General features: G+C 40.5%; 2 protein-coding genes across 2 annotated transcripts in view; one reads left to right on the forward strand and one right to left on the reverse strand.

Moving 5' to 3' along the window:
- Positions 1-490: 490 nt before the first annotated feature.
- kcnk15 (potassium channel, subfamily K, member 15) lies at positions 491-10090 on the forward strand (the record flags this gene model as incomplete). The annotated part of the gene is made up of 2 exons (XM_079401559.1): positions 491-773; positions 9171-10090. The coding sequence occupies 2 exons, from the start codon at positions 491-493 to the stop codon at positions 10088-10090; spliced, it is 1203 nt and encodes a 400-aa protein (XP_079257685.1).
- Positions 10091-15113: 5023 nt separating this feature from the next.
- Positions 15114-24968, reverse strand: part of LOC306859433 (calcium-responsive transactivator-like) — a gene marked incomplete at both ends in the record, with an annotated part of 91139 nt that continues 81284 nt past the window's right edge. The window contains 3 exons of the mRNA XM_079400450.1: positions 15114-15140; positions 15307-15434; positions 15532-15651. Of these exons, the coding sequence (XP_079256576.1) occupies positions 15114-15140; positions 15307-15434; positions 15532-15651 (275 nt within the window). The remainder of the gene's footprint in view (positions 15141-15306; positions 15435-15531; positions 15652-24968) is intronic.

Genomic DNA, 24968 nt, shown 5'->3' on the forward strand with positions numbered 1-24968 from the left:
GTGGGAGGAGAACGCTGGAAAATATGACAGAAATGAAGATACTCGTCTGTATTGCAGTACAAGCCGTGATTCAGCTGCGCGCGACAAACGCTGCCACGCGCCGCTCACGCTTGCGTTGTGAAACGGGCGTCAGCCCTGATCTGCGACGCGAGCCGCGATCACACACACCTGCGCTCTTCTGCAGCTGGACTACAGGAGATTTTATTGGTTGCCAGTCATGACAGGTTCAGTTTGGAAACCTCCTTCGCACGATTTGCGCAGACCAGGAAGACTGGTTTAAAACAGGAGAGCTCAGTTAGTTTGATCTCTACGACACACCTTATTTACCTACGAAAGAAATCGAAGACACGAACACGACTGACTCTGTTCTTTTTCCGATATGCGTCTGAAACGATACCTGGATCCCCCGTCTCTCAATGATTCGTAAACAGACACTGCACTGCACTGAGTCGCGCAACCTGTGAGAGCTGCTCTGAAGATGAAGATGAAGATGAAGAAGCAGAACGTGCGCACGCTGTCGCTCATCCTCTGCATGTTCTCGTATCTGCTGGTGGGCGCCGCGGTCTTCGACGCCCTGGAGTCCGAGACCGAGAGCGCGAGGAAGCGCATGCTGGAGCAGAAGCGCAGCGACATGAAGAGAAAGTACCGCTTCACCGAGGACGATTACCGGGAGTTCGAGCGAGTGGTGCTGCAGGCGGAGCCCCATCGAGCCGGCAGACAGTGGAAATTCGCCGGATCTTTCTACTTCGCAATAACTGTCATCACCACGATAGGTGAGCTTCAGTGTTTTCAGTATAAGAATTGAATTAGTATGACACATCATAAACTTCAAACTTCATTTTACAATGTCCTTGTTACATGTTATAACATTCAATTATGCGTAACTACAAGAAACTAACCCTCAGTCTATCCCTAAAGAAGTAGGCCTACACTGTAAAAAGTGGCCAATAATTTACAGTATTAATAGTAAACTATTTGCAGTGAATGTAAGTTATTTTCTGCCAGTTTATTGCAATATGTGCAATCAAATCCCGATGCACTATGGGATATGGTACCAAAGGAAAGATATATGGAGCAATGCTGTGATTGAATGTTCATTCACATTGGCAAGCAAACCTCTTATTTGTTTCTTTGTTAGTGCTGAATTGTAAGTATACAGCTTCTAAAACATCTCAGAGAGCCCAAACCATCTGCTTCTATAATGACCCAAGTCTGGCAGGCCAGATGTCTTTGTGGTTGTTATTCTGCTTGGTTTAGTGCTTAAAAAAAAAAGCAGCAAATTGCAGCTGTGTACTTTATAATATATATTATATGAATGAATATCCATTTCATAATTTTAATTCAAAAGTGAATGAATTAGTGATTTATGAAAGGCAAATCTACTGCATGTTAATTGTGACTACTACCTTATCCCCCGCTTTCACAGACCAGGCTTAAGCCTAGTCCTAGACTAAAATGTAAGTCTGAGCCATTTCATCTGAAAGAAACTTGCACTGACTGATCTTAAAATATATCAATGCCTTTGTTTTGTCTCCCCAGTAATGTTTTTTTTTTTCTAAGCATGTTTATAAAAATGACTTAAATGTCCTAATTGAACTATGGCCTAATCCTGGCTCAGTCTAAACCCTGTCTGTGAAACCAGACCTATAGACCTATATCTTCCATTTTCACATCAGTGTGTTTGTGCAGCACAATGTATGACAACTATCACTACACTTTTTAATGTCAATACATTTTTCGGTCCCACTTTATATTAGGTGGCCTTAACTACTATGTACTTACATTTAAATGAATCATTTGGTACAATGCACTTATTGTGTGCATACATGTTCTTACATTGTACTTATATTTTTAAAAATGCCTATATGTAGTTACATCTGTAACTAATTTCTGTAATTACATTTATAATTACACTTTTAACCCATCCCTTAAACCTTAACCCACCCTTAAACCTACCCATACCACCAAACCTGTCCCTAACCTTACCCGTATCCCACCTCAATAGCAGCAATAGTGTGTTGCAATACAATATGAGCACAATAAGTACATTGTACTTATTTTTTTATTTAAGTACATAGTAGTTAAGGCCACCTAATATAAAGTGTGACCAATTTTTCCTATGTAGATTGCAATGTGCTGCAGAAATATTACTTTCCTAGTATTTTATTAGTACACTGTAAAAAATTGTGCCGTTAAATAACGGTAATGTGCTGGTTATTTAAAATAACCATAATGTTGTAAATTGAAAATCACAGAAATGTTCAGCAGAATCGCCAGCAATCTACTGTAATTTTACAGTATTCGTACTGTGAAATTATTTTACAGTTTATTACCGTAAAAATGAAATGCAGTATAATTCTGTTTTTTTTTTGTTTACAGTAAAATACTGGCAGCAGAGTCACCAGCAATCTACTGTAATTCTACAGTATGCATACTGTGAATTATTTAACAGCTTGTTTCTGTAAAAATTAAATGCTGAACATTTCTGTGATTTTCAATTTACAACATTATGGTTACTTTAAATTCACTCTTTATTGTACAAAGACATAAAATGGATAGAAGTAATTGGATTGAAGATTAATTACTTTATTTCACATCTTTTTTTTTAGATTTATTTTAAATCTAGTGTTATTTTATGCCTTTGTAAAGAGTGAATTTAAAGTAACCAATGATGTTGTAATTGGATTTAGTTGAACATTGTTCTGTGGGCTACACACATCTACTTAAAATACATTATATTGAAATATCTAAACAAGCAAACACTCAATGAATATAAACCAAAATAAAGTTTTATTTAAAAGAACAGTCAACATTTAACAAGGATTCAAAACAAAACAAAAAAAAATGGTAAAAAACCTGTGAAGACAGATTTAGGCTAACAAACAAAAACTTAAAAATGATAAATAAGTTACAAACATGACAACCTGAAGTCATTAAACATTTTAACATTTAACATTTTGTATCATTTTTGGATATACTCAGAACATCACAAATTTAGTGAAACATTTTAATGAAAAAAAAAGTGTTCAGGGTTTTTTCAGCACTTCTTTAAACATTCCAGTGAGGAGGCTTGTGTACCTTATAAAAGAGTTCTAGTCCTAGATGAATTACTTTGTCATTTTACACCTACTTAACCATGACGACCTGGCTGCATGTTGTCTCCTGAGGTATTCCAACTGGTACCTCTGTAAAACATCAGCAAACAAAACATTATCAAAATAGCTCTAGAATTGTCAATGTAGAGTACAACTCCGATAACAGGGAGATTACTGATAGTGTTGACTAACAAAACGCTTCCTGCATGTTTCAAGTCAACTCATTTTTCCATAACGCTAACTATTTTTTTTGCTGCCAACTGCTTTCAATTGAAAGTAGCTAAAATAGCTAAATGTCACTAGATGACATAATACTGGCAAATTCACTGATCTATATAAAGATGAATATAGATCAGTGGACAAGATGTGAACTTAGATCAGGTTTGTCTAAGAAGTTGCTATATTTGTCCCTAAAATTGTGAAAAAAGTCATTAAATCTAGCTACAAAATTGCTAAATTGGTAACACTGCTGTTCAGATTCACTGAATGGTCCATGTTTATATTACAGCACAAAATTATTCCTAAGATGTTACCTTTTAGATCAGGGGTTCTCAACCCTGGTCCAGGAGGGCCACTGTCCTGCAGAGTTTTACTCCAACTTGATCAAACTCACCTGCCTGTAGCTTACTAGTAATCCTGAACAGCTTAATCAGGTGTGTTTGATTAAGGTTGGAGCTAAATTTTGCGGGACAGTGGCCCTCGACGACCAGGGTTGAGAAAGCCTGTTTTAGATGGTAATGAAACTGAATAACTAACACTCGGACAAATGTTCAGCTACAATGGAATCAACTGTCTAATTTTTAATTTAACTTTCTAATTCAGCGGTTCTCAAAGCTGCCCTGGAGTACCACCAGCCCTGCACGTTTTGTATGTCTCCCTATATCTGACACACCCATTTCAAGTCTTGCAGTCTCTACTAACGAGCTCATGAGTTGAATCAGGTGTGATAGATTAGGGAGACATACAAAACGTGCAGGGCTGGTGGTACTCCAGGGCAGCTTTGAGAACCACTGGTCTATTTGATTTGGTAGCTTTTAATTTTTTAGATTTTCATTCCTTTACACTCCTGAAACATTTTTTAAAGGTTATATTGCTTTTGTTCTTTTTAGCATGCTTTTACTTTTTTAAATGAATTTTGGGGTTTAATGTGGCAAAATCAGTCTGTCAAAACAACACAGACAGAAACAAGAGGAGAGCTCACTGACCTATATGTAGTCCCACTGAAAGTCGATTAGGTTCTTCAATAGTGTGGAGACATGTGTATTCACTGTGGAGAATTTCTTCTGGACAATCGCCCCTATCTTCTTCGAGGTAACCTTTCCCCGGGTGGCCTTTGTGCCTTTTTTGGGATTGATGCCAATGAAGCGCCTGGAATTACAATCGTCAGAGACTGAATGAAAAACTAAGGAATGGCTTGTAAACTTAAAAGGCTAGTTTGGGTTTTGCACATTATGTTAATAACTAGTACTGACATGAGGTATTTTGTCAAATTTTGCTGCTGTTTTTCTATATCTTGGAAGTAATTTACTTGTTAAAAATGACAAGTGTATTATATGCACAGGAGACAGTATTATGCCTCTATTCAAGCTTATATGCAGTGTGATTTGAAAATCAGCAAGTGCTTACAAAGTTTGAAGAACTGGTAATTCCTGTGTAATGTTTATGTAAAATGGTGCATTTTATTTTACAGTCCTATTTCCATATACTTACTTATTGATGTTAGATGGTGCATAGTAAGTATATGGAAATATGACTGTAAAATAAAGTGCACCATTTTACATAAACATTACACAGGAATTACCAGTTCTTCAAACTTCGCAAGCACTGTTGTGGAGAGCAATTTAACATTAACACACACTTGTTTGTAAGTACTACATATTTACCACGTGTATACCAAGTACAGTATGTGTCTTGTTTGTTACCACATAATAGCACATTTTTCCATAGGTGCTACATATTTACCATGTACATATCTTTAGTATGTACAGTAACGTCTTATTAGTCGCCATATATGGATACTGTAAGGACCTGCCTGCTTGTACCCACTTGTCCGTAAGTACTACATATTTACCATGTGTATATACATTAGTAAGTACAGTAAAGTATCTAATTAGTTACCATGTACGGGCACTACCTGTAAGTGACCGTTCTTACCCACACTTGTCTGTATGTACAAACTAATTACCATGCATGTATGACTGTTAAGTACAGCCGTGTTTCTGATTTGTTACCATGTACATACACTTCAGGTAAGTACTTTGTGTTACCACTCATTTGCCAGTAGGTACAAGATATTTACCATGTATGTACCAGGGAAGTACACGTACTGTAAAATAAAGTGCTACCAGAAAAGCTACAGTGAGGAAAAGGAAATTCAAGCAGTCTCACCTCTGAATGAATTCCAGAGTACAGGCTGCTTCTTCTTGATATTGGAGGTTAAACATGTAGTAGATTGCAAATACAGCAGCAAGTCCCGTCAAAAAGGTTGGTGATGTGACACGACCCTCAAGTGTGATCATCCAGCAATAGTGACTTGCCCTGTTCCACCTGAAACTTCCAAGTAATAGCAACATTCATCTCACCTTGCATAAAAATCTGTACATTCACAGAAAAATAGCAATGTAATATGTCTATCAATGAAATGTATACCAAGTAGAATCAGACGAGGACTTGCAGGTACAGTCAGGGTTGTCTCAACGTCAGCTGCAGTGGCACACACCTGTAGGGAACAGACATTTTAAAAGATGTTTTTAAAGGGTTAGTTCACCCAAAAATTTCAGTCATTAATTACTCACCCTCATGTCATTCTATACTCGTTCATCTTTGTAATACAAATTAAGATATTTTTGATGAATTCTGAGAGGCAGTAACGTTATTGCACTTTTCAAGGCCCAGAAAGTAAGTAAAGACATCATTAAAATAGTCAGCGTGACTACAGTGGTTCAACTTTAATGTTATGAAACGACAAGAATACTTTTTGTGCGCAAAAACAAAACAAAAATAATGACTTCATTCAACAATCTTTTCTCTTCCCTGTCAGTCTCCTACGGTTTATGTTGTAAACATAGCTCAGCGCTTCCAGGTTCTACCTCAGAACGTTGGCTCATTATTGGCCAGCTCCTGCGTCAGCATCACACGCATGCGTTGTGCTGCTCACATGAACAGTGTTGGCCAATAGTGAGTTGGTGTTCGGATGTAAAACACGGAAGTACTGCATTGTGTTTACGACGTAAACAGCGTAGGAGATTGACAGGGAAGAGAAAAGGTTGTTGAATAAAGTCGTTATTTTTGTTTTGTTTTTGCGCACAAGGTATTCTTGTCGCTTCATAACCTTAAAGTTGAACCACTGTAGTCATGCTGACTATTTAAACGATGTCTTTACTTATGATGATCTCACAATATCTGCAGAAGTGTGAACTCTTGCTAAAATTCTCAACAAAGCCTCCTATGCTATGTGATCCTAGGTTGTCCCCTGCAATGCACACAAAGTTCCCTTATAGACGTTTCCATCCGACAGGGTAACACCATTGAGCTCAAGATCTTTAAGGTCTTTGACCAGGGAGCCCATAACCAAGTCCTGACCAAAATACTTCAAGTCTTGTTCTCTACATAGAAGAACAAGCTGCATGTGATCAGTGCTCGATCTATTATGTGGCATTAAATCTGCAAGAGTGAGATACACTGCAAGTATCTTGTGTTATTTCTTCCCAGATCCCAGTAGACTGACCACTTCAAATGCATCCTGATATAGGATTAAGCTCAGTGATGGGCTCTCTGTCTGAAATAACACATTCTCTGCAGTATTTCTGCCATCCCACACATCCCGAAGAATATCCTTAGATCCCATACTGGAGTGTACTTGTTTATTTTGATCCCACACTGACTCACAATGAAAAAGAGATTGGAGTGTTTGTTTAATGGGAATATACTGAACAAAACACTCTTTGCCTGCCTCATTCTGACCAAGACAGATCTGAACTGGCTCAACATAATCCAAGATATTCTTGAAAAGCTATTTTTGAAAAGTTTTTCTTCTTTGGTCAGTTTGCAATGACTGAGTGTTGCAGGTCCTTTAGAGATCCTCAGTTTTCAGGACATTGATCACATTGCTTGTGTCAGCTTCTGAAACCCCAAGTGTAACCAGCTTCTCTTTCAGTTTGAAAAGTAAATGTGATTGGCTTATGTCATGTATTTCCTGAATATCTTCGATAATTGTTTGAATGACGGAGGATGGCAGCAATAACTTTGCTTGCAATTTCAAATAAAACCGGGCTACATTTTTCAAGAATAGGGATTCATCAGCAGTTTCTGCAAATACATCTGATGGCTCATAATCTGCATCACTGGGAGGATCAATCTGCATGTCAGACTGCTCTTGTTCGCTCTCATGGGACATGCCAGGATTCACTACTGAATCAACCAGATGTTCATTAGCACCATCTTTATGTTTCCTACTCACGTGAGATGTGAATGTGGATAAAACATGAAAGCTCTTGTCACACTGTCTATAAGGGCAAGCAACTGTTTTCCCCTCTCTGATGTGTATTTTCAAATGAGAATAAAAGGACTTCAAATTCTTACACTTTTCCCTGCAGAAATCGACATGACATGTCAATTCAACTTCATGACACAACCTAGGCTTAACCACAGATTTGTCGTGTCTGTAAATGTGACACCTAAAAGCTGGAAACCTTAGAAAAGACCTACTGCAATCTGGCAGAACACACTTAAAATTAGGTGTATTTTAATGAATTCTCATGTGCCTTACATAAGCCAAAACTGTGGCACAGTTATGACCACAGGCCTGACAGGAGAACATTTTTGCTGTCAATTTGAAGAAAAAAATTAAGCAGCCTACACGATTGCCATACAATTGCTCAAGGCAGTCAATTTCATGTAATCAACATTTTGAATAAGTGTTCACACTAAACATCCTTTGATATTCGGCTAAAATACGTCAGAAAGAAGACGTATACATACATACCTTGCTATGTACTTCGTTAAACTAACTGAGACTTGTTATAGCACTTGTATATTATTGCTCTTTGTTGATTTTGATTTCTTCTATTGTCCTCATTTGTAAGTTGCTTTGGATAAAAGCATCTGCTAAATGACTAAATGTAAATGTGAATATTGTAAATCTACATAAAAGATTACTGTGATATACCTGGAAAAATATGCACCTGTACCATGAACCACAGCACTGAGCACCACAGACCGCTGCTAATAGCAGTCATTTACTGGGAATTCACATGATTAAGCTGTGGGTAACCAGACAGACACGAGAGAAGCTCCGCTGTGAGTTTGCTGTGAGAGCAATGCAATTATGAACCAGAAATGTACTGCCATTTTACACTGAAATATAACTAAATATTGCTAACTAATATTTCTCAGTATGCTCTAAGAAAGGTACTGTAAAAGTTCAACTACTTTATTGCCAAATCTACTTTGCAGTAACACTGCAAATAAACAGATTTCTGTAAAATGCACTGTAAAAAAAGTTAAATCTGTGTTATGCATCTCAGAAACATTTGTGAAAGTTGCTCATGGCTTTGGCATTGTTAGTATCATGCAGCGATCTCATAATGCTGACAAATCTGGTTATATTTTTTTATTTTAATCAAGTAATGTCATTTATTGTTTTATGAGAGAAAATCACACATTTATCTAAAATCCCTAAACCCGCATTTATTTCCATGTAATATTCTGAATATAGTATAGCTGAAACATCAACAGGTTCGAACCTCACAGGTTTGGCATGCTATGCTGAGTGTTGGCCTTACCGTACAGTCACTGCATGTTCCTCCAAAACCTTGCTGTAAATTCTACAATAAACTTTTAACACCAGAGAATACATACTGTGAGTTTAATAATACAAGCAGTTAAAAAATTAATCCTGTAATTTCGTTCTTTTTTTATTTAACAATTAATCAATTAAAATAAAGCGTAACCAAAGGTTCAAAGTGACATTGACAGTTTATCCTCTCTCAGTTCAATGTCTTCAAAGCATGGGTTTCAAACAGCATCTCATCCTCCGATCTAACCCAGATGTGTCTTGTGGGTGTTTTTGTGCAGGTTACGGGCACGCGGCCCCCGGCACAGACGCAGGGAAGGTCTTCTGCATGTTCTATGCGGGTCTGGGCATCCCGCTCACGCTGGTGATGTTCCAGAGTCTGGGTGAGAGGATGAACACCTTCGTCCGCTATCTCCTCAGCCGCATCAAGAAGTGCCTGGGGCTGCATCGCACTGAGATTTCCATGGAAAACATGGTGTTGGTGGGGTTCCTGTCCTGCCTGGGAACTCTGTGCGTGGGGGCTGCCGCCTTCTCACACTTTGAGGGCTGGACCTTCTTCCACGCGTACTACTACTGCTTCATCACCCTCACCACCATCGGCTTCGGCGACTTCGTAGCTCTTCAGAAGAAGGAGGACCTCCAGGAGAAGACCCCATACGTGGTCTTTAGTTTCATGTACATCCTGGTGGGGCTGACTGTGATTGGAGCCTTCCTCAACCTGGTGGTGTTGAGGTTCCTCACTATGAACAGCGAGGACGAGAAGCGGGATGCGCAGGAGCGGGCCTCGCTGAAGAGGGGGCGTAACCTGACGGCCATGAGTCTGGCACAGGAGAATCACTGCCACAGCAACCTGTTCTTACCCATAGAGGAGGGCACCAGCTGCACCAACCTCATCCTGTCACCGGCAGAGGAGCGCGGGCTCTACTCGCCCCTGCCCTTAAACGCCAGCCAGTCTCGGTCCCAGCTGAGCCTGCTCTGCAGCTGCGTCTGCTATCACCTGGGCTTCTGCCACAGCTCGGCCCCGGCCCCAAACAAGTGCCCTGAGTACAACATCAACTCGGTGTACTGCAACTCCGTTTCCTACCAGATTCAAGGTGGCTCCTCGACCAGGAACGATACGGTTATGTCCTCTCCAGATAGCACGCTTTCTCCTGGGCTCAGCCTCAGAGATCTGCCACGCTTCAGGAGGAAGTCATTATAACTGGAAAGAACTTTGAAGTGTCTGCTTTAGAGAGCGAGAATGCTGTAAGAGCATATATTTTGTAGCAGGAGTTAGCAAAGGCCATTTTTAAACACGTCTTTCTAAAGGACAGCACATTATAATCAGGGTTGGGGAGTAACGGAGCACATGTAACTTACACATTTAAACTGTGTTTCATTACAGTTACATTTTAAATGGGCGGTAGTCAAATTACAGTAACATCCAAAAAGTATTTTAGATGACTAAAGTGATTACTTTGAATTTTAATGTCATTTAAACATTAATGTAAACTGTATCGGGCAATGAATGGAAACAGCAGTTGGTGATTCTCCGAATCTGACGGCCTGCAAAAGCATCCTAAAATATGTTTTTTCATACCCCTTGCAGAATATGTACAATTTTTATAATTATTTTAAACAAAATTAGAGGGATCATAAAAATTGTATTTTAGTTCTGTCCTGAATAAGCGATTTCACACAACAGATGCTTACATACTGTCCACCACATGACAACATAACTGAATTTATAGAAACTGTAGGACTGTGGTCATGTTTAGTGATGGTTGTTGATGAGTCCCGTGTTCATCCTGAGCAGTTCTTCTGCCCGCTGTTCTTCAGAAAAATCCTCCAGCTCTTCACTTTCTCAGGTTTTCCAGCATCTTCTGCTGTCCAACAATAACTGCATGATTTTCAGATCCATCTTTTCACACTGAGGGACTCATACACAACTATTACAGGAGGTGAAAACATTTGCTGACGCTCAAGAAAGAAACAGTGTTTTAAGAGCGGGGGTGGAAACTTTTGAACATGAGGATTTCTTATTTTGTTTCAAGATTTTTTTATTATTTTTATTTACTACCCTGGAGTAAATAGAGGGTGGAGTGCTCACTCCGGGTCAGGGATGAGATCCTTCCCCAAGTGGAGGAGTTTAAGTATCTCGGGGTCTTGTTCATGAGTGAGGGAAGGATGGAGCGGGAGATCGACAGACAGATTGGTGCGGCGTCAGCAGTGATGCGGGCGCTGCATCGATCTGTCGTGGTGAAGAAAGAGCTGAGCCGAAAGGCTAGTATCAGCAGGTATTTACTGGTCCATCTACGTTCCCACACTCACCTATGGTCACGAGCTGTGGGTAGTGACCGAAAGAATGAGATCGAGAATACAAGCGGCCGAAATGAGTTTCCTCCGTAGGGTGGCTGGACTCTCCCTTAGAGATGTGAGAAGTTCAGTCATCCGGGAGGAGCTCAGAGTAGAGCCGCTGCTCCTCCGCATCGAGAGGAGTCAGATGAGGTGGCTCAGGCATTTGGCTAGGATGCCTCCTGGATACCTCCCTGGGGAGGTGTTCCGGGCATGTCCCACCGGGAAGAGACCTCGGGGAAGACCCAGGACACGTTGGAGAGACTATGTCTCTCGGCTGGCCTGGGAACGCCTTGGGATCCCCCTGGAAGAGCTGGACGAAGTGGCCGGAGAGAGGGAAGTCTGGGTTTCCCTGCTTAGTGCTGTTGCCCCCGCGACCCGATTCCGGATAAGCGGGAGATAATGGATGGATGGATGGATTTACTACCCTTTAGAATCTAATAATTACATGTTTCCCAGAAGACAAAATAAGTACAATTTAATGCATTGTGCTGCCTTCTTGAGCATCATTAAGAAATATTGTGGGAAACTGATTTTGTTAAAAAATAATATGCAGAGGAAAACCAATGTCCTGCGTTTTGTAGATGTCATTTTTCTCCAGAGGACTCGTTGTGTTACATACCTTATTAGAATTACAAAGCATTCAAAAGTGTTTAGATTAAGTTACAAAATTTGAGTAATTAACTAAATGTGTTACAAATGACTTTTTAAAGTGTGTATTTTGTAATCTGCGGTGAAATACATTTTAAATATAACCCTCCCAACCCTGACAATAATGTCAAAGGAAAAACACGGTATGGCAACCATAACAATCTTATAAACTCAAAATGTTCTCATTCAAACACCTGTTACAACTTAAAGATGCTTCGGACATCTCAAACCTTTAAATGTCCGCTGTATTGAACGAGGAATTCATTCATTCAAGTGCATAAAATGACATGCCATGTGAGGTTTACTGAGAGACAGATCTTCCCATCATTGTGCCTTTGAGCGAGACACTGAAGCTCCTGGAGGCGACGGTAGGAGACGCTTCACTTCACTCGTCAAATACATTTATACCTTCTGTTCTCAGAAACAGAAGTCAGTCATATCAGTATGAATGTACACAATTGGGAAAATCACATTTGTTTTCAGTATTGAAATATGTGCATGTTTTGGTTTTTCTGCAATGCTTTCACAGTATATAGCGATTAATGCCTTTGTCTATGCTTACTAAGTTACGGTGTTTTTATTGTTATTGTTTTTTCAGTAGTTTAGCATGTAACCAGAACAGGAAAAGTATGACCAAAACAGTGCCGAAATGAAACCGAACCGCTCTGGAGACGGTCACTGGTGAAAGTCTAAAATTTTAATTCTCATGGAAATAATTTTGACAATGAGTTTACAATTAAAAACTCTCAGAAAGATGTACAGTATGTTTTCAATTATCTGACTGTTTAATATTTAAGGAGAGCCATTTACTGTAAATTAATTGTCCATGAACTTTTATGGTAAACAATCGTAAACAAATAAACAGTTGCTCACTTCCTGATTTTCATTTGTCACTTACAACAGTCCATACAAAGACTGAAAAGTGCAGGAATATCATTAATATCATGCAATTTTCTCAATGCTTCACATTTCTGAGCAATTTTACAAAGTGATTTTATTGAACAGATGAAGTGTTTTTCAAAAAAATGAGGGCAGACCAGCAGGTGAGTCGACCAATGAAATCAAAGCATGGGAGGGACTACCTCAGACAAGCTTTTCAATACAGGAATGATATAAGTTATTAACTACTTCAAGTATTTGCTATATATTTTGTTCACATTTCAACAGCTTAGTGAGTAGGCTGTATTAGAAAAAATAATGTTTATTGTGTACTGAACTAGCAATCTTTTGGGACAAGTGTAGATTGTTGTCACGTTTGGTCTGGATATGACATGGCTGAACACGTGGGCCAACATTTTAGAGGTTTTTTTTTTTTTTTGGATATTCATTTATATGAGGTTTACGGCCCAGGCGACAGCACACAATTGGAAACCATTACATAATATGGATTATGATTAGCATTTGATTTATTACTGGCAGCAATTATTTCCCTCTCTGCTTCCTCTTTCAAGCGTCAGCTATTACCCAAACAAACACCAATCAGCTTCAGACTGTTTGACAATTTGCCAAAATGTAAAATAGTTATGAACCTTTATGAGTGTGTTTGTAACGAGACTAAAATTAGAAGGAAAAAAATAAACAAATCCCGGGTTGTAAAGGTTATAGGGTATATCAGCAGCTTTCAGCCCCTTGTGAAAAACAAGAAAAACTTCCTGATGTGGTAAATAACCTATTTTAAAAGAGTTTTATTTCGAAGGATTCTTCAAATGAATAAGATAAAATAGACTGAAAAAAAAGAAAGGAATATAGTTTGTTCCTAATATGTCTAGCAGAGACAAGCACTCACTCTCACAGAAGAACTGTTCATCACTGACGTCAAACACATTTGAAAGCCTTATTTTATGTGTTTGGTGTGTATAGTAAATCATAATGGAGCCATCGCCATCGCACCTTGACTTGTGTTTACCTGTAAAAAGCTTTAAAAATCCTTACCCTGTCACAGAACACAAGGACACCAGTGCTAAGGTGAAGGACAGGGATGCAAATTAATTTATTTGTCATTTTTATCAATTGAATAAAAGTCCATATTACAGAACAGTGAAGATGGAGATGCAAGATATTTGTTCAAATGATCACAAATGTCTTTACAATAACTAGATGTTTTCACATAAGTCACACACTACATATGCATACTCAATATCAGTAATCGAATTACAGATAAACCGTACAGTTTGCTAAGTAAACACACGTATCCTGCAATTGTCACAGATTATTTGTGCAATATGGAATAAAAGCTGTTTAACAGCCAGTGATAATTATCTTTAACGTCAATTTGCCACAATTTTGGAGTGTGCTGTCCCCTTACGGGTGAACCCATCTTTAACCCCCATTAAAAATGTTTTTTTTTAGGTTTGAATTTCCTAATAACCCTAATGTTTGTTCATATGATACAGCATACAGTGTCAGAGCAACAGTAAGGCATGAAAATGTCTACATCCTAAACATTCAGTCCCCTAAAACATGATGAGAAGAACATCACAACCGGCACACTGACAAAAATGATTCATTGAATTTACTCCATTTTTTTTAAGGTAAGTGGTTGCAATCAATTTATTTGAGCTACATTTAAATAAACTAATTTAGCTGACTAAATTTCAACATATATATTTTTAAATGTAGCTAAAATAAATGGTTTGCAACAACTTATCTTAAAAAAAGAAATTAGTAGAATTATTTTTTCAGAGCATGTCACGCTTTAAACTGTTGAAGAACATCATACTATATAAATGTGCATGAGGATTCCCATAAAGCAATCTATATACAACTTATTATGTGTGTAAAATTTGAACTTTGGCTATTTGTCTGCAATTTTGCGTTCCCTTCGATTAAAATGTATGATTACAGTATTTCAAATTGAAATAAATAACAAAATAAACATGGAAAATAAACATCAGTATTTCCATTTGTGCTATCAGAACATTAATCCATTCAGACAATCGACTAAACTTAAAGTGCAAAATAACAAATCATTTCAACAAATGATAAAAAAAATCAAAAGTATCCTAGATTTCAGTGAGCTGGTATAGAAAATAATATATCCTGTATGATAAAATTAGGATTAAAAAATAAACTCCAGACCCTTGTAAAAAATCAAATTCATTTGTTACCGTTTATAGAGTTTGATTTTGATTCCGTAGCAAGCCTGTGAGACAGCGCTGGTGGAGAATCCTCTACTTCTCCAGCGTCCAGCGTAAAGAGGGATGACTCAAAAAACTGCCCCAAACATTAGCCATGTCTCTTTATTGCTGATAGTTTCCATACTGCCCCTTTGTAGAGAAAAATAAAAATAAATACATAATGGAATTTAATAAATGACATCAGACTTTGGATGAAATCTGATGAGTGAACTCACCCTCTCATTACTGGGCTGGTTTGTGAATGCTTCCGGAACATATTGATTTGTCATCTGTACAGGACAGTCATCGTGCTCACCTGTTCAAAAGAGTAGGACCTCTGTGACGGCGCGGCTGGTCCTGGCTGTATGGAGCGGTATGCTGGGTACTGCTGACTCTGGCCCTGCTGATACTGAGGATACTGGGATGAGCTGCCCTGCCCTGCACCTTCAGAGCCAAACAGCACACGTCACTGTATTGCTGTATATCATCTGTAGGGATCAATTACTGAATGAAATCGGTGTAATCTGATGTAGTCTGTTACCGTATCCCTGAGGCTGAGCGCTGTAGCCGGCTTGGGACGGGTACTGCTGCTGGCTGAACGTCTGGTGCGTCCCAGAGCTTTGCTGGTACTGAGTCTGCTGTTGGCTGTACTGAGAGTTTCCTGAAAGATCATTGAGATCATGCATGAAGAGAGAACTGAATATATACTTAATCTATTACAATCTACATGACATCCACAGTTCCTTAATGCTATCATTGATTTGTTGTTCAAGGACGAAATATTTTGGGGAAAAAAAAATCTTCTTACATTTACTGTCTTAAGCAGCAGTCTGTTGTCAAATTCTGACACGCGTGACATTTATTTAAGGTAATCCTTGTTACCTCAAGATTATTAATGGTGCCTGCAAAGCTTCACTATTATTCACCCGAACTAAATATTCCCTCACAGTTTAGCAGTAATGACTTTATGAATTTGTCCACTGATAAAATACAGCAGATAGCATCAGAAATACAATAACAAATGTAGAATCTACAGCGTCTTGTAATTCAGCTTCATTCATCGCTCCCAAAGAACAATTACGCAGCCGTGCACACGCTCACAACTGTTTCTCATTTTGTTTCTCCCTATTTCTACTTCTCGCTTCCCTATCAAGGGAACTTCGAACTGCGTTCTCTAGAGGTCGCTATGGGGAACTCCATCTACGTGACCCGTGTCTGAAGCATATATACAAAAACACCAAATATTGGCCGGCGACAGCCTATGACGTCACTCCCGGTGCGCCCCAGTATAAAAGGGCGCCGGGAGAAAGCATCATCCTCTTCTTCGTCTTCAATGACTGTTTTGTTTGAAGCGTGCATCTTACGAGGTAAGTATGCTTTACTTTTGTAATGGCGAGCACTAGCAAGGCGTTTGAGAGATGTGTGCATCCGTGTCCACGTTATCGGATGCTTGATGACTCACATGATCTTTGCGTCTTTGGTTTGTGCGCTGCATGTACTGCGAGCGTTTTTCTAAAAGCTCCGCTCTCGTCTGTCTCTCTTTTCGAGGAAAGAGGGGCAGCCGTCTGCTTCCCGCGGTTCAGGACCCTCCGCTGCTGAAGCACGGAGGAAAATGAGCTCATGGGGTTTGCAGGTGGCTCTCGCCAATGAGTTATAGAAGGGATTTTCCTTCTCGCACTCGTCTGCCGCGAGCGAGGGCGAGCTGTTGGATGACAATGACGCCATTTCGCTGACGTCATCTGAGAAAAAGAAAAACGCTGGAATGTGATACATACGCAGCAGCAGGTCAGGCTGTCGCCTCATTACACACTATGGCAGTGTTTCAGGCATATCAGGCTGATCTGTTGAAAGACCTGGATAAAAGTCAGGGTTTGTAAAAAAAAAAAAAATAATAGTAATTTTTTACCTGACGAGGTTGCTGAGCTGTGCCGCACCACTGATTTAGCTCTTTGAGCCATTAAGCAGGCCGCCTCTGCTATGGGCAGTTCTATGGCGGCCATGGTGGTAATGGAGAGACATCTGTGGGTGAACCTGGCAGATATTGAGAAGAGAGAGAGAGGGGCTTTCTTCTCAGTGCTCCGGTTTCGCCTTCCGTACTTTTTGGTACCTCCGTCGAGTCGGTGGTTGAAAGGTTTAGGGAGGCGAAGGCGCGTTCAGCGGCTTTTTAAACCTTCATTTAAACGAGAAGGTCCAGGTCTGAGCTCAAACAGCGCAGGGGTCCTGGCCCATCCCGATCTGAGGATCAGAAATGGGCACAGAAGGCTAGTGTCGCGACTCGCGCCCTTCCCCGCCTGCGGGTAGGGCTTCAGGGTGGCGCGGGTCAAAGAGAGGTAGCAAAGAAAAAAAGCTGGACCGTTCTTCTGCGCGGGATCCATGGATGGGTGAGTACGATCCAATTTTATCAGATTCGCTGGTATGTGTGTTTTATACCATTCAAACTAACCTAAAATAAACCAGTACTACAGGCTGGTATCAGGTGTAGTGCTGAGCAACTTTATTACAATGCTTTGGCTCTGAGGAGCAACATTTTCTGGTCTGGCCCTTTTGTTCTTCAAACGAGGCCATGATAGGTGCATAGAGGTTTAGGTTAGAACTGCTCACCCTTATTAGGGTTTTAAGTAGCAGTTTTCCCTGACCCCTTGTTGCCTTCTGTTCGGGTACCTATTACCCTGATACTATTTCCAGCAGCTTGTTCGGGTTGTTAGGTATCCTTCTGTTTGTAGGTCGAGCTAGCTTTGCTCCCCTCGCCTAGAATGTGGAGGGTTATTTATGAGCATGCCGCTCCCTCCTGAGTGTTTGAAACTCTTTTGCTGTAAGTAGAGTTTTCGCTCCCAGAGCTTTGTTACTTAACAACCTGATCCTGGTTGCTGCTGTACCCCTCCGAGCTCTACCCTGTTGGTCGAGCTGGCACTGCTCCCCTCACTTAGAGGGTTGCCTATGAGCATGCCGCTCCCTGCTGAGCGTCCGAGTTTCCTCTCATATGAGAGTCGAGTCTCCGCTCTCAGAGCTCCGTTATTCAGAAACCTCAGCATGTCAGGCCTGTCTCTAGGCCTCCTTGTCAGGTTGCTCTCATACTTGGTCGAGCTAGCATTGCTCTCCTCACTTTAGAGGGTTATTTATGAGCATGATTGCTCCCTTTCTGAGCTCTCTTTGTTGGGTGAGCTGGCATCGCTCCCCTTATTTAGAGGGTCTCTTATGAGCATGTCGCTCCCTTCTGAGTGTCTGAGTTCCCTCTCATGTTGAGAGTTGAGTTCTCCGCTCTCCAGAGCTCTTTCTTGGTAGAGTTAGCATTGTTCCCCTCATTTAGAGGGTCATCTATGAACATGCTGCTCCCTCCAGAGAGCATCTGACAATACGGTTTCTAAAATCCATATTTGGTAAGTGCGCACGCTAGTCTCTGTGCACTTTTCTAAAAAACCACGCTGTGGTAAGATCGCACACCAAGTGTTTTGCGGTCTTTTCTAAAATCCTGTATGGTATGGGTTACGCGCTGCGGCTTAGTGCCCATTCTTTGAGTTGGTTAGGCCCGTTTTCTCCTTGGGTCCCACTCTACTTATATATGTGCTGAGTATCCTCTCTGTCTTGGTCGAGATAGCATTGCTCCCCTCTCTTAGAGGGTCACTTTGACTATGAGCATGCTGCTCCCTCCAGAGAGCATCTGATAGAGAGTAACGTTATTTAAAGCTAGAGCATTTGGAGAATAGAAATTTCAAATCCATGATTATAGTAAGTGCGCACGCTAGTCTTTGTGCACTTTCTGAAATCCACGCTGTGGTAAGATCGCACACCGAGTGTCTTGTGGTCTTTTCTAAAAATCCTGTATGGTATGGGTTACGCGCTGAGGCTTCGTCCCATTCTTTGAGTTGGTTAGGCCTCGGTTTTCACCTTGGGCCCCACTCTACTCATGTATGTACTAGTATCCTCTCATGAACTGAGAGTTAAGTTCTCCGCTCTCTAGAGCTCTGTTTTTGGTAGAGCTAGCATTGCTCCCCTCGTTAGAGGGTTGCCTATGAGCATGCCGCTCCTTGATGAGCGTCTGAGTTTCCCCTCTTATGAGAGTCGAGTCTCCGCTCTCAGAGCTCCGTTATTCAGAAATTTCAGCACGTCAGGCCTTTCTTTAGGCCTCCTTGTCATCTGACAATACGGTTTCTAAAATCCATATTTGGTAAGTGCGCACGCTAGTCTCTGTGCACTTTTCTAAAAACCACGCTGTGGTAAGATCGCACACCAAGTGTTTTGCGGTCTTTTCTAAAATCCTGTATGGTATGGGTTACACGCTGAGACTTCGTCCCATTCTTTGAGTTGGTTAGGCCTCGGTTTTTACCTTACGCCCCACTCTACTTATGTATGTGCTGAGTATCCTCTCATGCTGAGAATTGAGTTCTCCACTATCTAGAGCTCTGCCTTGGTTGAACTAGCATGGCTTCCCCTCATTATAGAGGGTCACCTACGAGCATGCTGCTCTTCTTGTGGGTCGAGCTGGCATTTCTCTCCTCTCTATAGAGGATCACTTATGAGCATGCCGCTCCCTTACGAGCGTCTGAGTCCCCTCTTACGTTGAGGGTTGAGTTCTTCGCTCTTCAGAGCTATGCCTTGGTAGAGCTAGCATCGCTCCCCTCATTTTGGGGGTCACTTATGAGCATGCTGCTCCCTCTAGAGCATTTGGAGAATAGAATTTTCAAATCCATGATTATGGTAAGTGCGCACGCTAGTCTTTGTGCACTTTCTGAAATCCACGCTGTGGTAAGATCGCACACCGAGTGTCTTGTGGTCTTTTCTAAAAATCCTGTATGGTATGGGTTACGCGCTGAGGCTTCGTCCCATTCTTTGAGTTGGTTAGGCCCCGGTCTCCTTGGGCCCCACTCTACTCATGTATGTGCTAGTATCCGCTCATGAACTGAGAGTTAAGTTCTCCGCTCTCTAGAGCTCTGTCTTGGTAGAGCTGGCATTGCTCCCCTCGCTATAGAGGGTTACTTTTGAGCATGCTGCTCCCTAACGAGCTCTCCTTGTTGGTCGAGCCGGCACTGCTCCCCTCGCTATAGAGGGTTATCTATGAGCTTGCTGCTCCCTCCAGAGCATATGAAAAGAACGATGTTTATAAATCCATGTTATGGTAAGTGCGCACGCTAGTCTTTGTGCACTTTCTGAAAGCCACGCTGTGGTAAGATTGCACACCGAGTGTTTTGTGGTCCTTTCTAAAAATCCTGTATGGTATAGGTTACGCGCTGAGGCTTCGTCCCATTCTTTGAGTCGGTTAGGCCCCGGTCTCCTTGGGCCCCACTCTACCTATGTATCCCCAGTGATACTATTTGTACGGGGGCTACTACTAAGGATCTGTTGATACAGTTCCTTCAGCGAGCTCTTGTAGGAGCAAGCAGTAGCCCCTGGGTGACAGGCCAGGCTTAGTTACTATCCTAAGCGCTTGGTCGTATCCCCTTAAAGGAATCCTTCTTTCTGATTCCAAGCCTTGAGTTTTACCCTAGGTCCACGAGGTCCGGCCTCTATCAGGTAAGTTCCGGGGTATGAAACTCAGGCCTTTGGCCGAAGGGGATAATGTCACTGACAGCCGTCAATTCATCCCAGGGACAACTCCTTTATCGTTGATAAGAGTTGATGCTTAGTGCTCGCCTTTGGAATGGCATGCACTTCCCTCAGCATGGCGGCGTGGGTATATCGTTCCCCATAGCGACCTCTAGAGGACGCAGTTCGAAGTTCCCTTGATAGGGAACGTCTCAGGTTACTTATGTAACCGTGGTTCCCTGAGAGGGAACGAGACACTGCGTCCTCTAGACTTTAGGCCATGCTTCGGATGCAGCTTCAGACGAAGAAGTGGATGATGCTTTCTCCCGGCGCCCTTTTATACTGGGGCGCACCGGGAGTGACGTCATAGGCTGTCGCCGGCCAATATTTGGTGTTTTTGTATATATGCTTCAGACACGGGTCACGTAGATGGAGTTCCCCATAGCGACCTCTAGAGGACGCAGTGTCTCGTTCCCTCTCAGGGAACCACGGTTACATAAGTAACCTGAGCCGTTTTTCTCTTTTGTTGCTAGTGTGTTTTGTTTTTTTGACTTTATGCTTTTTTTCAGTTATCCCTGTTTGTCCTGAGATGACCAAGGACAAAACCTCTAGGATTTTTCACCTTTGGCAATGTATATTAGCAGGTCTTTGGTAACAAATAATCTTTTCTTTTTTCTATGAGGAGTAATTCCCAAGCGGTGAAAAAATTATGAGGCAGCATTGCACAGCACCATTCAGGAAACTGGAAAGGACATATAATAATGCTTTGAACAATTCCCTAAGAAGTAGGCACTACTGAGCACCCTGGCCCTGCCATACTTCCAAATCAAGCCTGTCAGCAAAAATAAACAAATAAATAAAAGATCGCTGATTGTTTGTGATACACTTGCTATCGGACTATTGGATTTTTTTCACCTTCTATCATCATTGAGGACTTCATTATTTGGATTTAGTTCATGCTTCGTCTAAGAGACGAGTTTTCATCCAACCAGATAAGTTTATTTATTATACACACAACGGGTTGTTTTGCACAAAAAAAAAAAAAACTTTATTGACTGTTTTTCATGTAGTGATCTGTGGATTGCCTTTATTTTATATAAACACTTTGAAATGGCCTACTGTGTTTTGTGTCGTTTTCAGTTGAGGGACCCTCCCCTAAATTATTTTGTGATTTTGCCCCTTTGAAAAGTCTCACTGGAACAGTTACAACTACTGGCAAATCCCAAGTTGGAATATGCACTGGGTAAAAACTCAAAACCATCCACAAACTCATGGTAAGCTGAAATAGTGGACACATGTGGAGTGATATAGAGAGAGCCAAACCCTCATCAGTGTATGAGTGGCAAGTTCTACCATTTGGCACCACTTGTACTCCATGCTGTGCAGACCAAGCCAGAAATCTGGTAAATAATAAGTTTAGGGAGATCCTGTCACTTGGTGGGTTTGAGCTCTACCAGTGGGCCAGTAATGTGCCAAGTGTCACAAGTATCACCTGCCCAAAGATGCTCAATCAGACAGTCGGAACTTTGGCTTACACAAGTAGATTCTCTGGAATCGGCTTTTGGACCCAGCTGGCATTTTCTAAATGACACAATGAAATACAAATATCGACCTGTGAACTGATAGTATGACCTGCTCAGATTCATTTCAACATTCACCAAAAATTAAGCGTATAGCGTTAGTTCTGGCAGGTCAGGGGAGTCGAGATAGTGGTCCTGACAGAAATGTGCAAAAATACTGATAAGACAAGCTTTGGGACAAAACCAGAGACTGGGGTGACTCACTACTGCTTAATTACCTATTATAACACTGGAAATTTTGGGAGAGAGATCTGCAAGTCCTACCAAGGTTTAGCTTTCCTTGAGCCAATGTGTCTCTAGCAATGGATCCGAGAAGCATCACTCATAAAAAAAACTTTTTTTTTGTGACACAGGGCAAGCTTATGGAGTTGTTGCCTACTTAAGAACAGTAAATAATCAAGGTCAGCCCTATTTCTCTTTGATTATGGTCTGTTCAAGAATCACACCAAAAAGACTGCATTTAATATCGAGATTAGTGCCCTGTGCCACTTTAACAAGAGCCCTACATGAAATGACAGATTTGTTTTTGTGTGTTTTAAAAAAAAAAAAAATTTATTTGTGTCAATGGACAGTGGTAATTATACAAAACACAATATTAAATGAAAAAAAAAACAAACAAAACGCAATATGTTAACAGGCAGCATGATGCAAGCACAGTCAGTCAGACTATGATTGATTATTGAAGTTGATTGAAGAAGCAGCGGCATTGCAGCAAAACTCTCATTAATGTCACAAAAAAGGACATATCCTTGTGGTGCAGAGAAAAGAAAAAAGAAGAAAACAGAGGAAGAGGAAAATACCGCAAGATAAAGGTAAGTTAAGACAATTCATGTAAACTAAACTATAGGCTATATTGCAAGCTAGCATTAGCTGGCTAGTTAATTAACATTAAGTTAACATAAGTTAATGTTTGATTAAACATCCATAAATAGCCTTGACATCTTAATAAAGGTGCATCTAAAAAAATGTGAATATTGCGAAAAAAGTTTTGGTAACATTTCAAAAAGTGAAACTTTCTTATATTCTAGATTCATTACATGTAAAGTAAAACATATCAAAAGTTTTTTTTATTTTAATTTTGATGATTAGTTAGTTAGAAACTTTATTAATCCCTGTAAGGGGAAACTCATTTGCCACAATTGTACATTACAAAACAACGCAATAAATTCTTAAACAACAAACTCTAAATCACAATCGAATCAGTCCATCAACAATCCATTTGCCACCACTGTACTTTGCAGGCAACACAATAAATGACAACAATAAACACGAGCACAATATTAATCCACATACTAGTTACACCACTTCATTAAAAAACCTTACAGCAGTTGGAATAAAAGACCTTCTAAATCGTTCTGTAGAACATTACCAGTCTCTCACTGAATGAACTCTTAAGTCCGCTAAAAATATAATTTAGTGGATGTCCTTCAGAGTTAATTTTTTTTTTAAATTTTGCCCACAATAACATCAACAGAATCAGGAATAAAACCAATAATTGAACCGGCCTTTCTGATCATTTTATTAATCCTATTTTTATTTTCCACAGTGATACTGCCTCACCAACAGAGCACTGCATAAAACAGGACGCTAGCCAGGATTCCTTGGCAGAAGACATAAAGAAGCTTTCTACTGATGCCAACAAATTCAAATTCAAATTTTATTTGTCACATACATATACATACATAGTACGACATGTAGTGAAATGTATTAAACATGTAGTGAAATGTAGTAACATGTAGTGAAATGTATTCAGAACTTAACTTTCTCAAAAATAATAATCTTGACTGTGCCTTCTTAAAAACAACTTCACTATTTCTTTTCCAGTTTAATTTACTGTCCAAATGGACACCAAGATATTTATAGGACTAGACTATTTCTATAATCTGGCCATTAATCGTCACCAGTAGTATTGCTTCTTTATTTCGTCTAAAGTCAATGATCAACTCCTTAGTCTTCTCCACATTCAATTTTAGGAAATTTTCATCACACCATTTAACAAAAAGCTCAACCTCTCTTCTATAGTCCAGATCATTATTTTGATTGATTAAACCCACAAGGGCAGTATCATCAGAGAACTTTTGTAAACAGCACGATGTCTGAGAGAGCTTACAGCTCATGAAAGTCAAAAATCCAGTATCTCAAAATATTAGAATATTTCCTAAGATCAATCAAAAAAAAAAAAACGGATTTGCAAAACAGAAAAGTTCAAATTCTTTAAATTATGTTCATTTCTGCACACAATACTTGGTCGGGGCTCCAGCATCAGTGAGGTGTGGCATGGAAGCAATCAGCCTGTGGCACTGCTGAGGCATTATTGAGCCTTCAGCTCGTCTGTATTGTTGGATCGACTGTTTCTCATCTTGAAAATATCCCATAGATTCCATATGGGGTTCAGGTCAGGCATGTTGGCTATCATGTAAAGTAATATCATGGTCAGCAAACCACTTGGAAGTGGTTTTGGCACTGTGGGCAGGTGCTAAAGTCCTGCTGGAAAAGGAAATCATCTTTTCCATAAAGCTTGTCAGCAGATGGAAGCATAAAGTGCTCCAAAATCTCCTGGTAGATGGCTGTGTTGACTTTGGACTTGATAAAACACAATGGACCAACACCAGCAGACGTCACGGCACCCCAAATCATCACTGACTTCGGAAACTTCACAATGGACTTCAAGCAACATGGATTCTGTGCCTCTCCAGTCTTCCTCCAGACATTGATTTCCAAATGAAATGCAAAATGTACTTTTTTCTGAAAAGAGGACTTTGGACCACTGAGCAACAGTCCAGTTCTTTTTCTCCTTAGCCCAGGTAAGATGCTTCTGACGTTGTCTCGGTTTCAGAAGTGACTTGGTAGCCCTTTTCCTGAAGACGTCTGAGCGTGG

Source organism: Barbus barbus, assembly GCF_936440315.1.
Source record: "Barbus barbus genome assembly, chromosome: 40".
Classification (NCBI taxonomy): domain Eukaryota; kingdom Metazoa; phylum Chordata; class Actinopteri; order Cypriniformes; family Cyprinidae; genus Barbus; species Barbus barbus.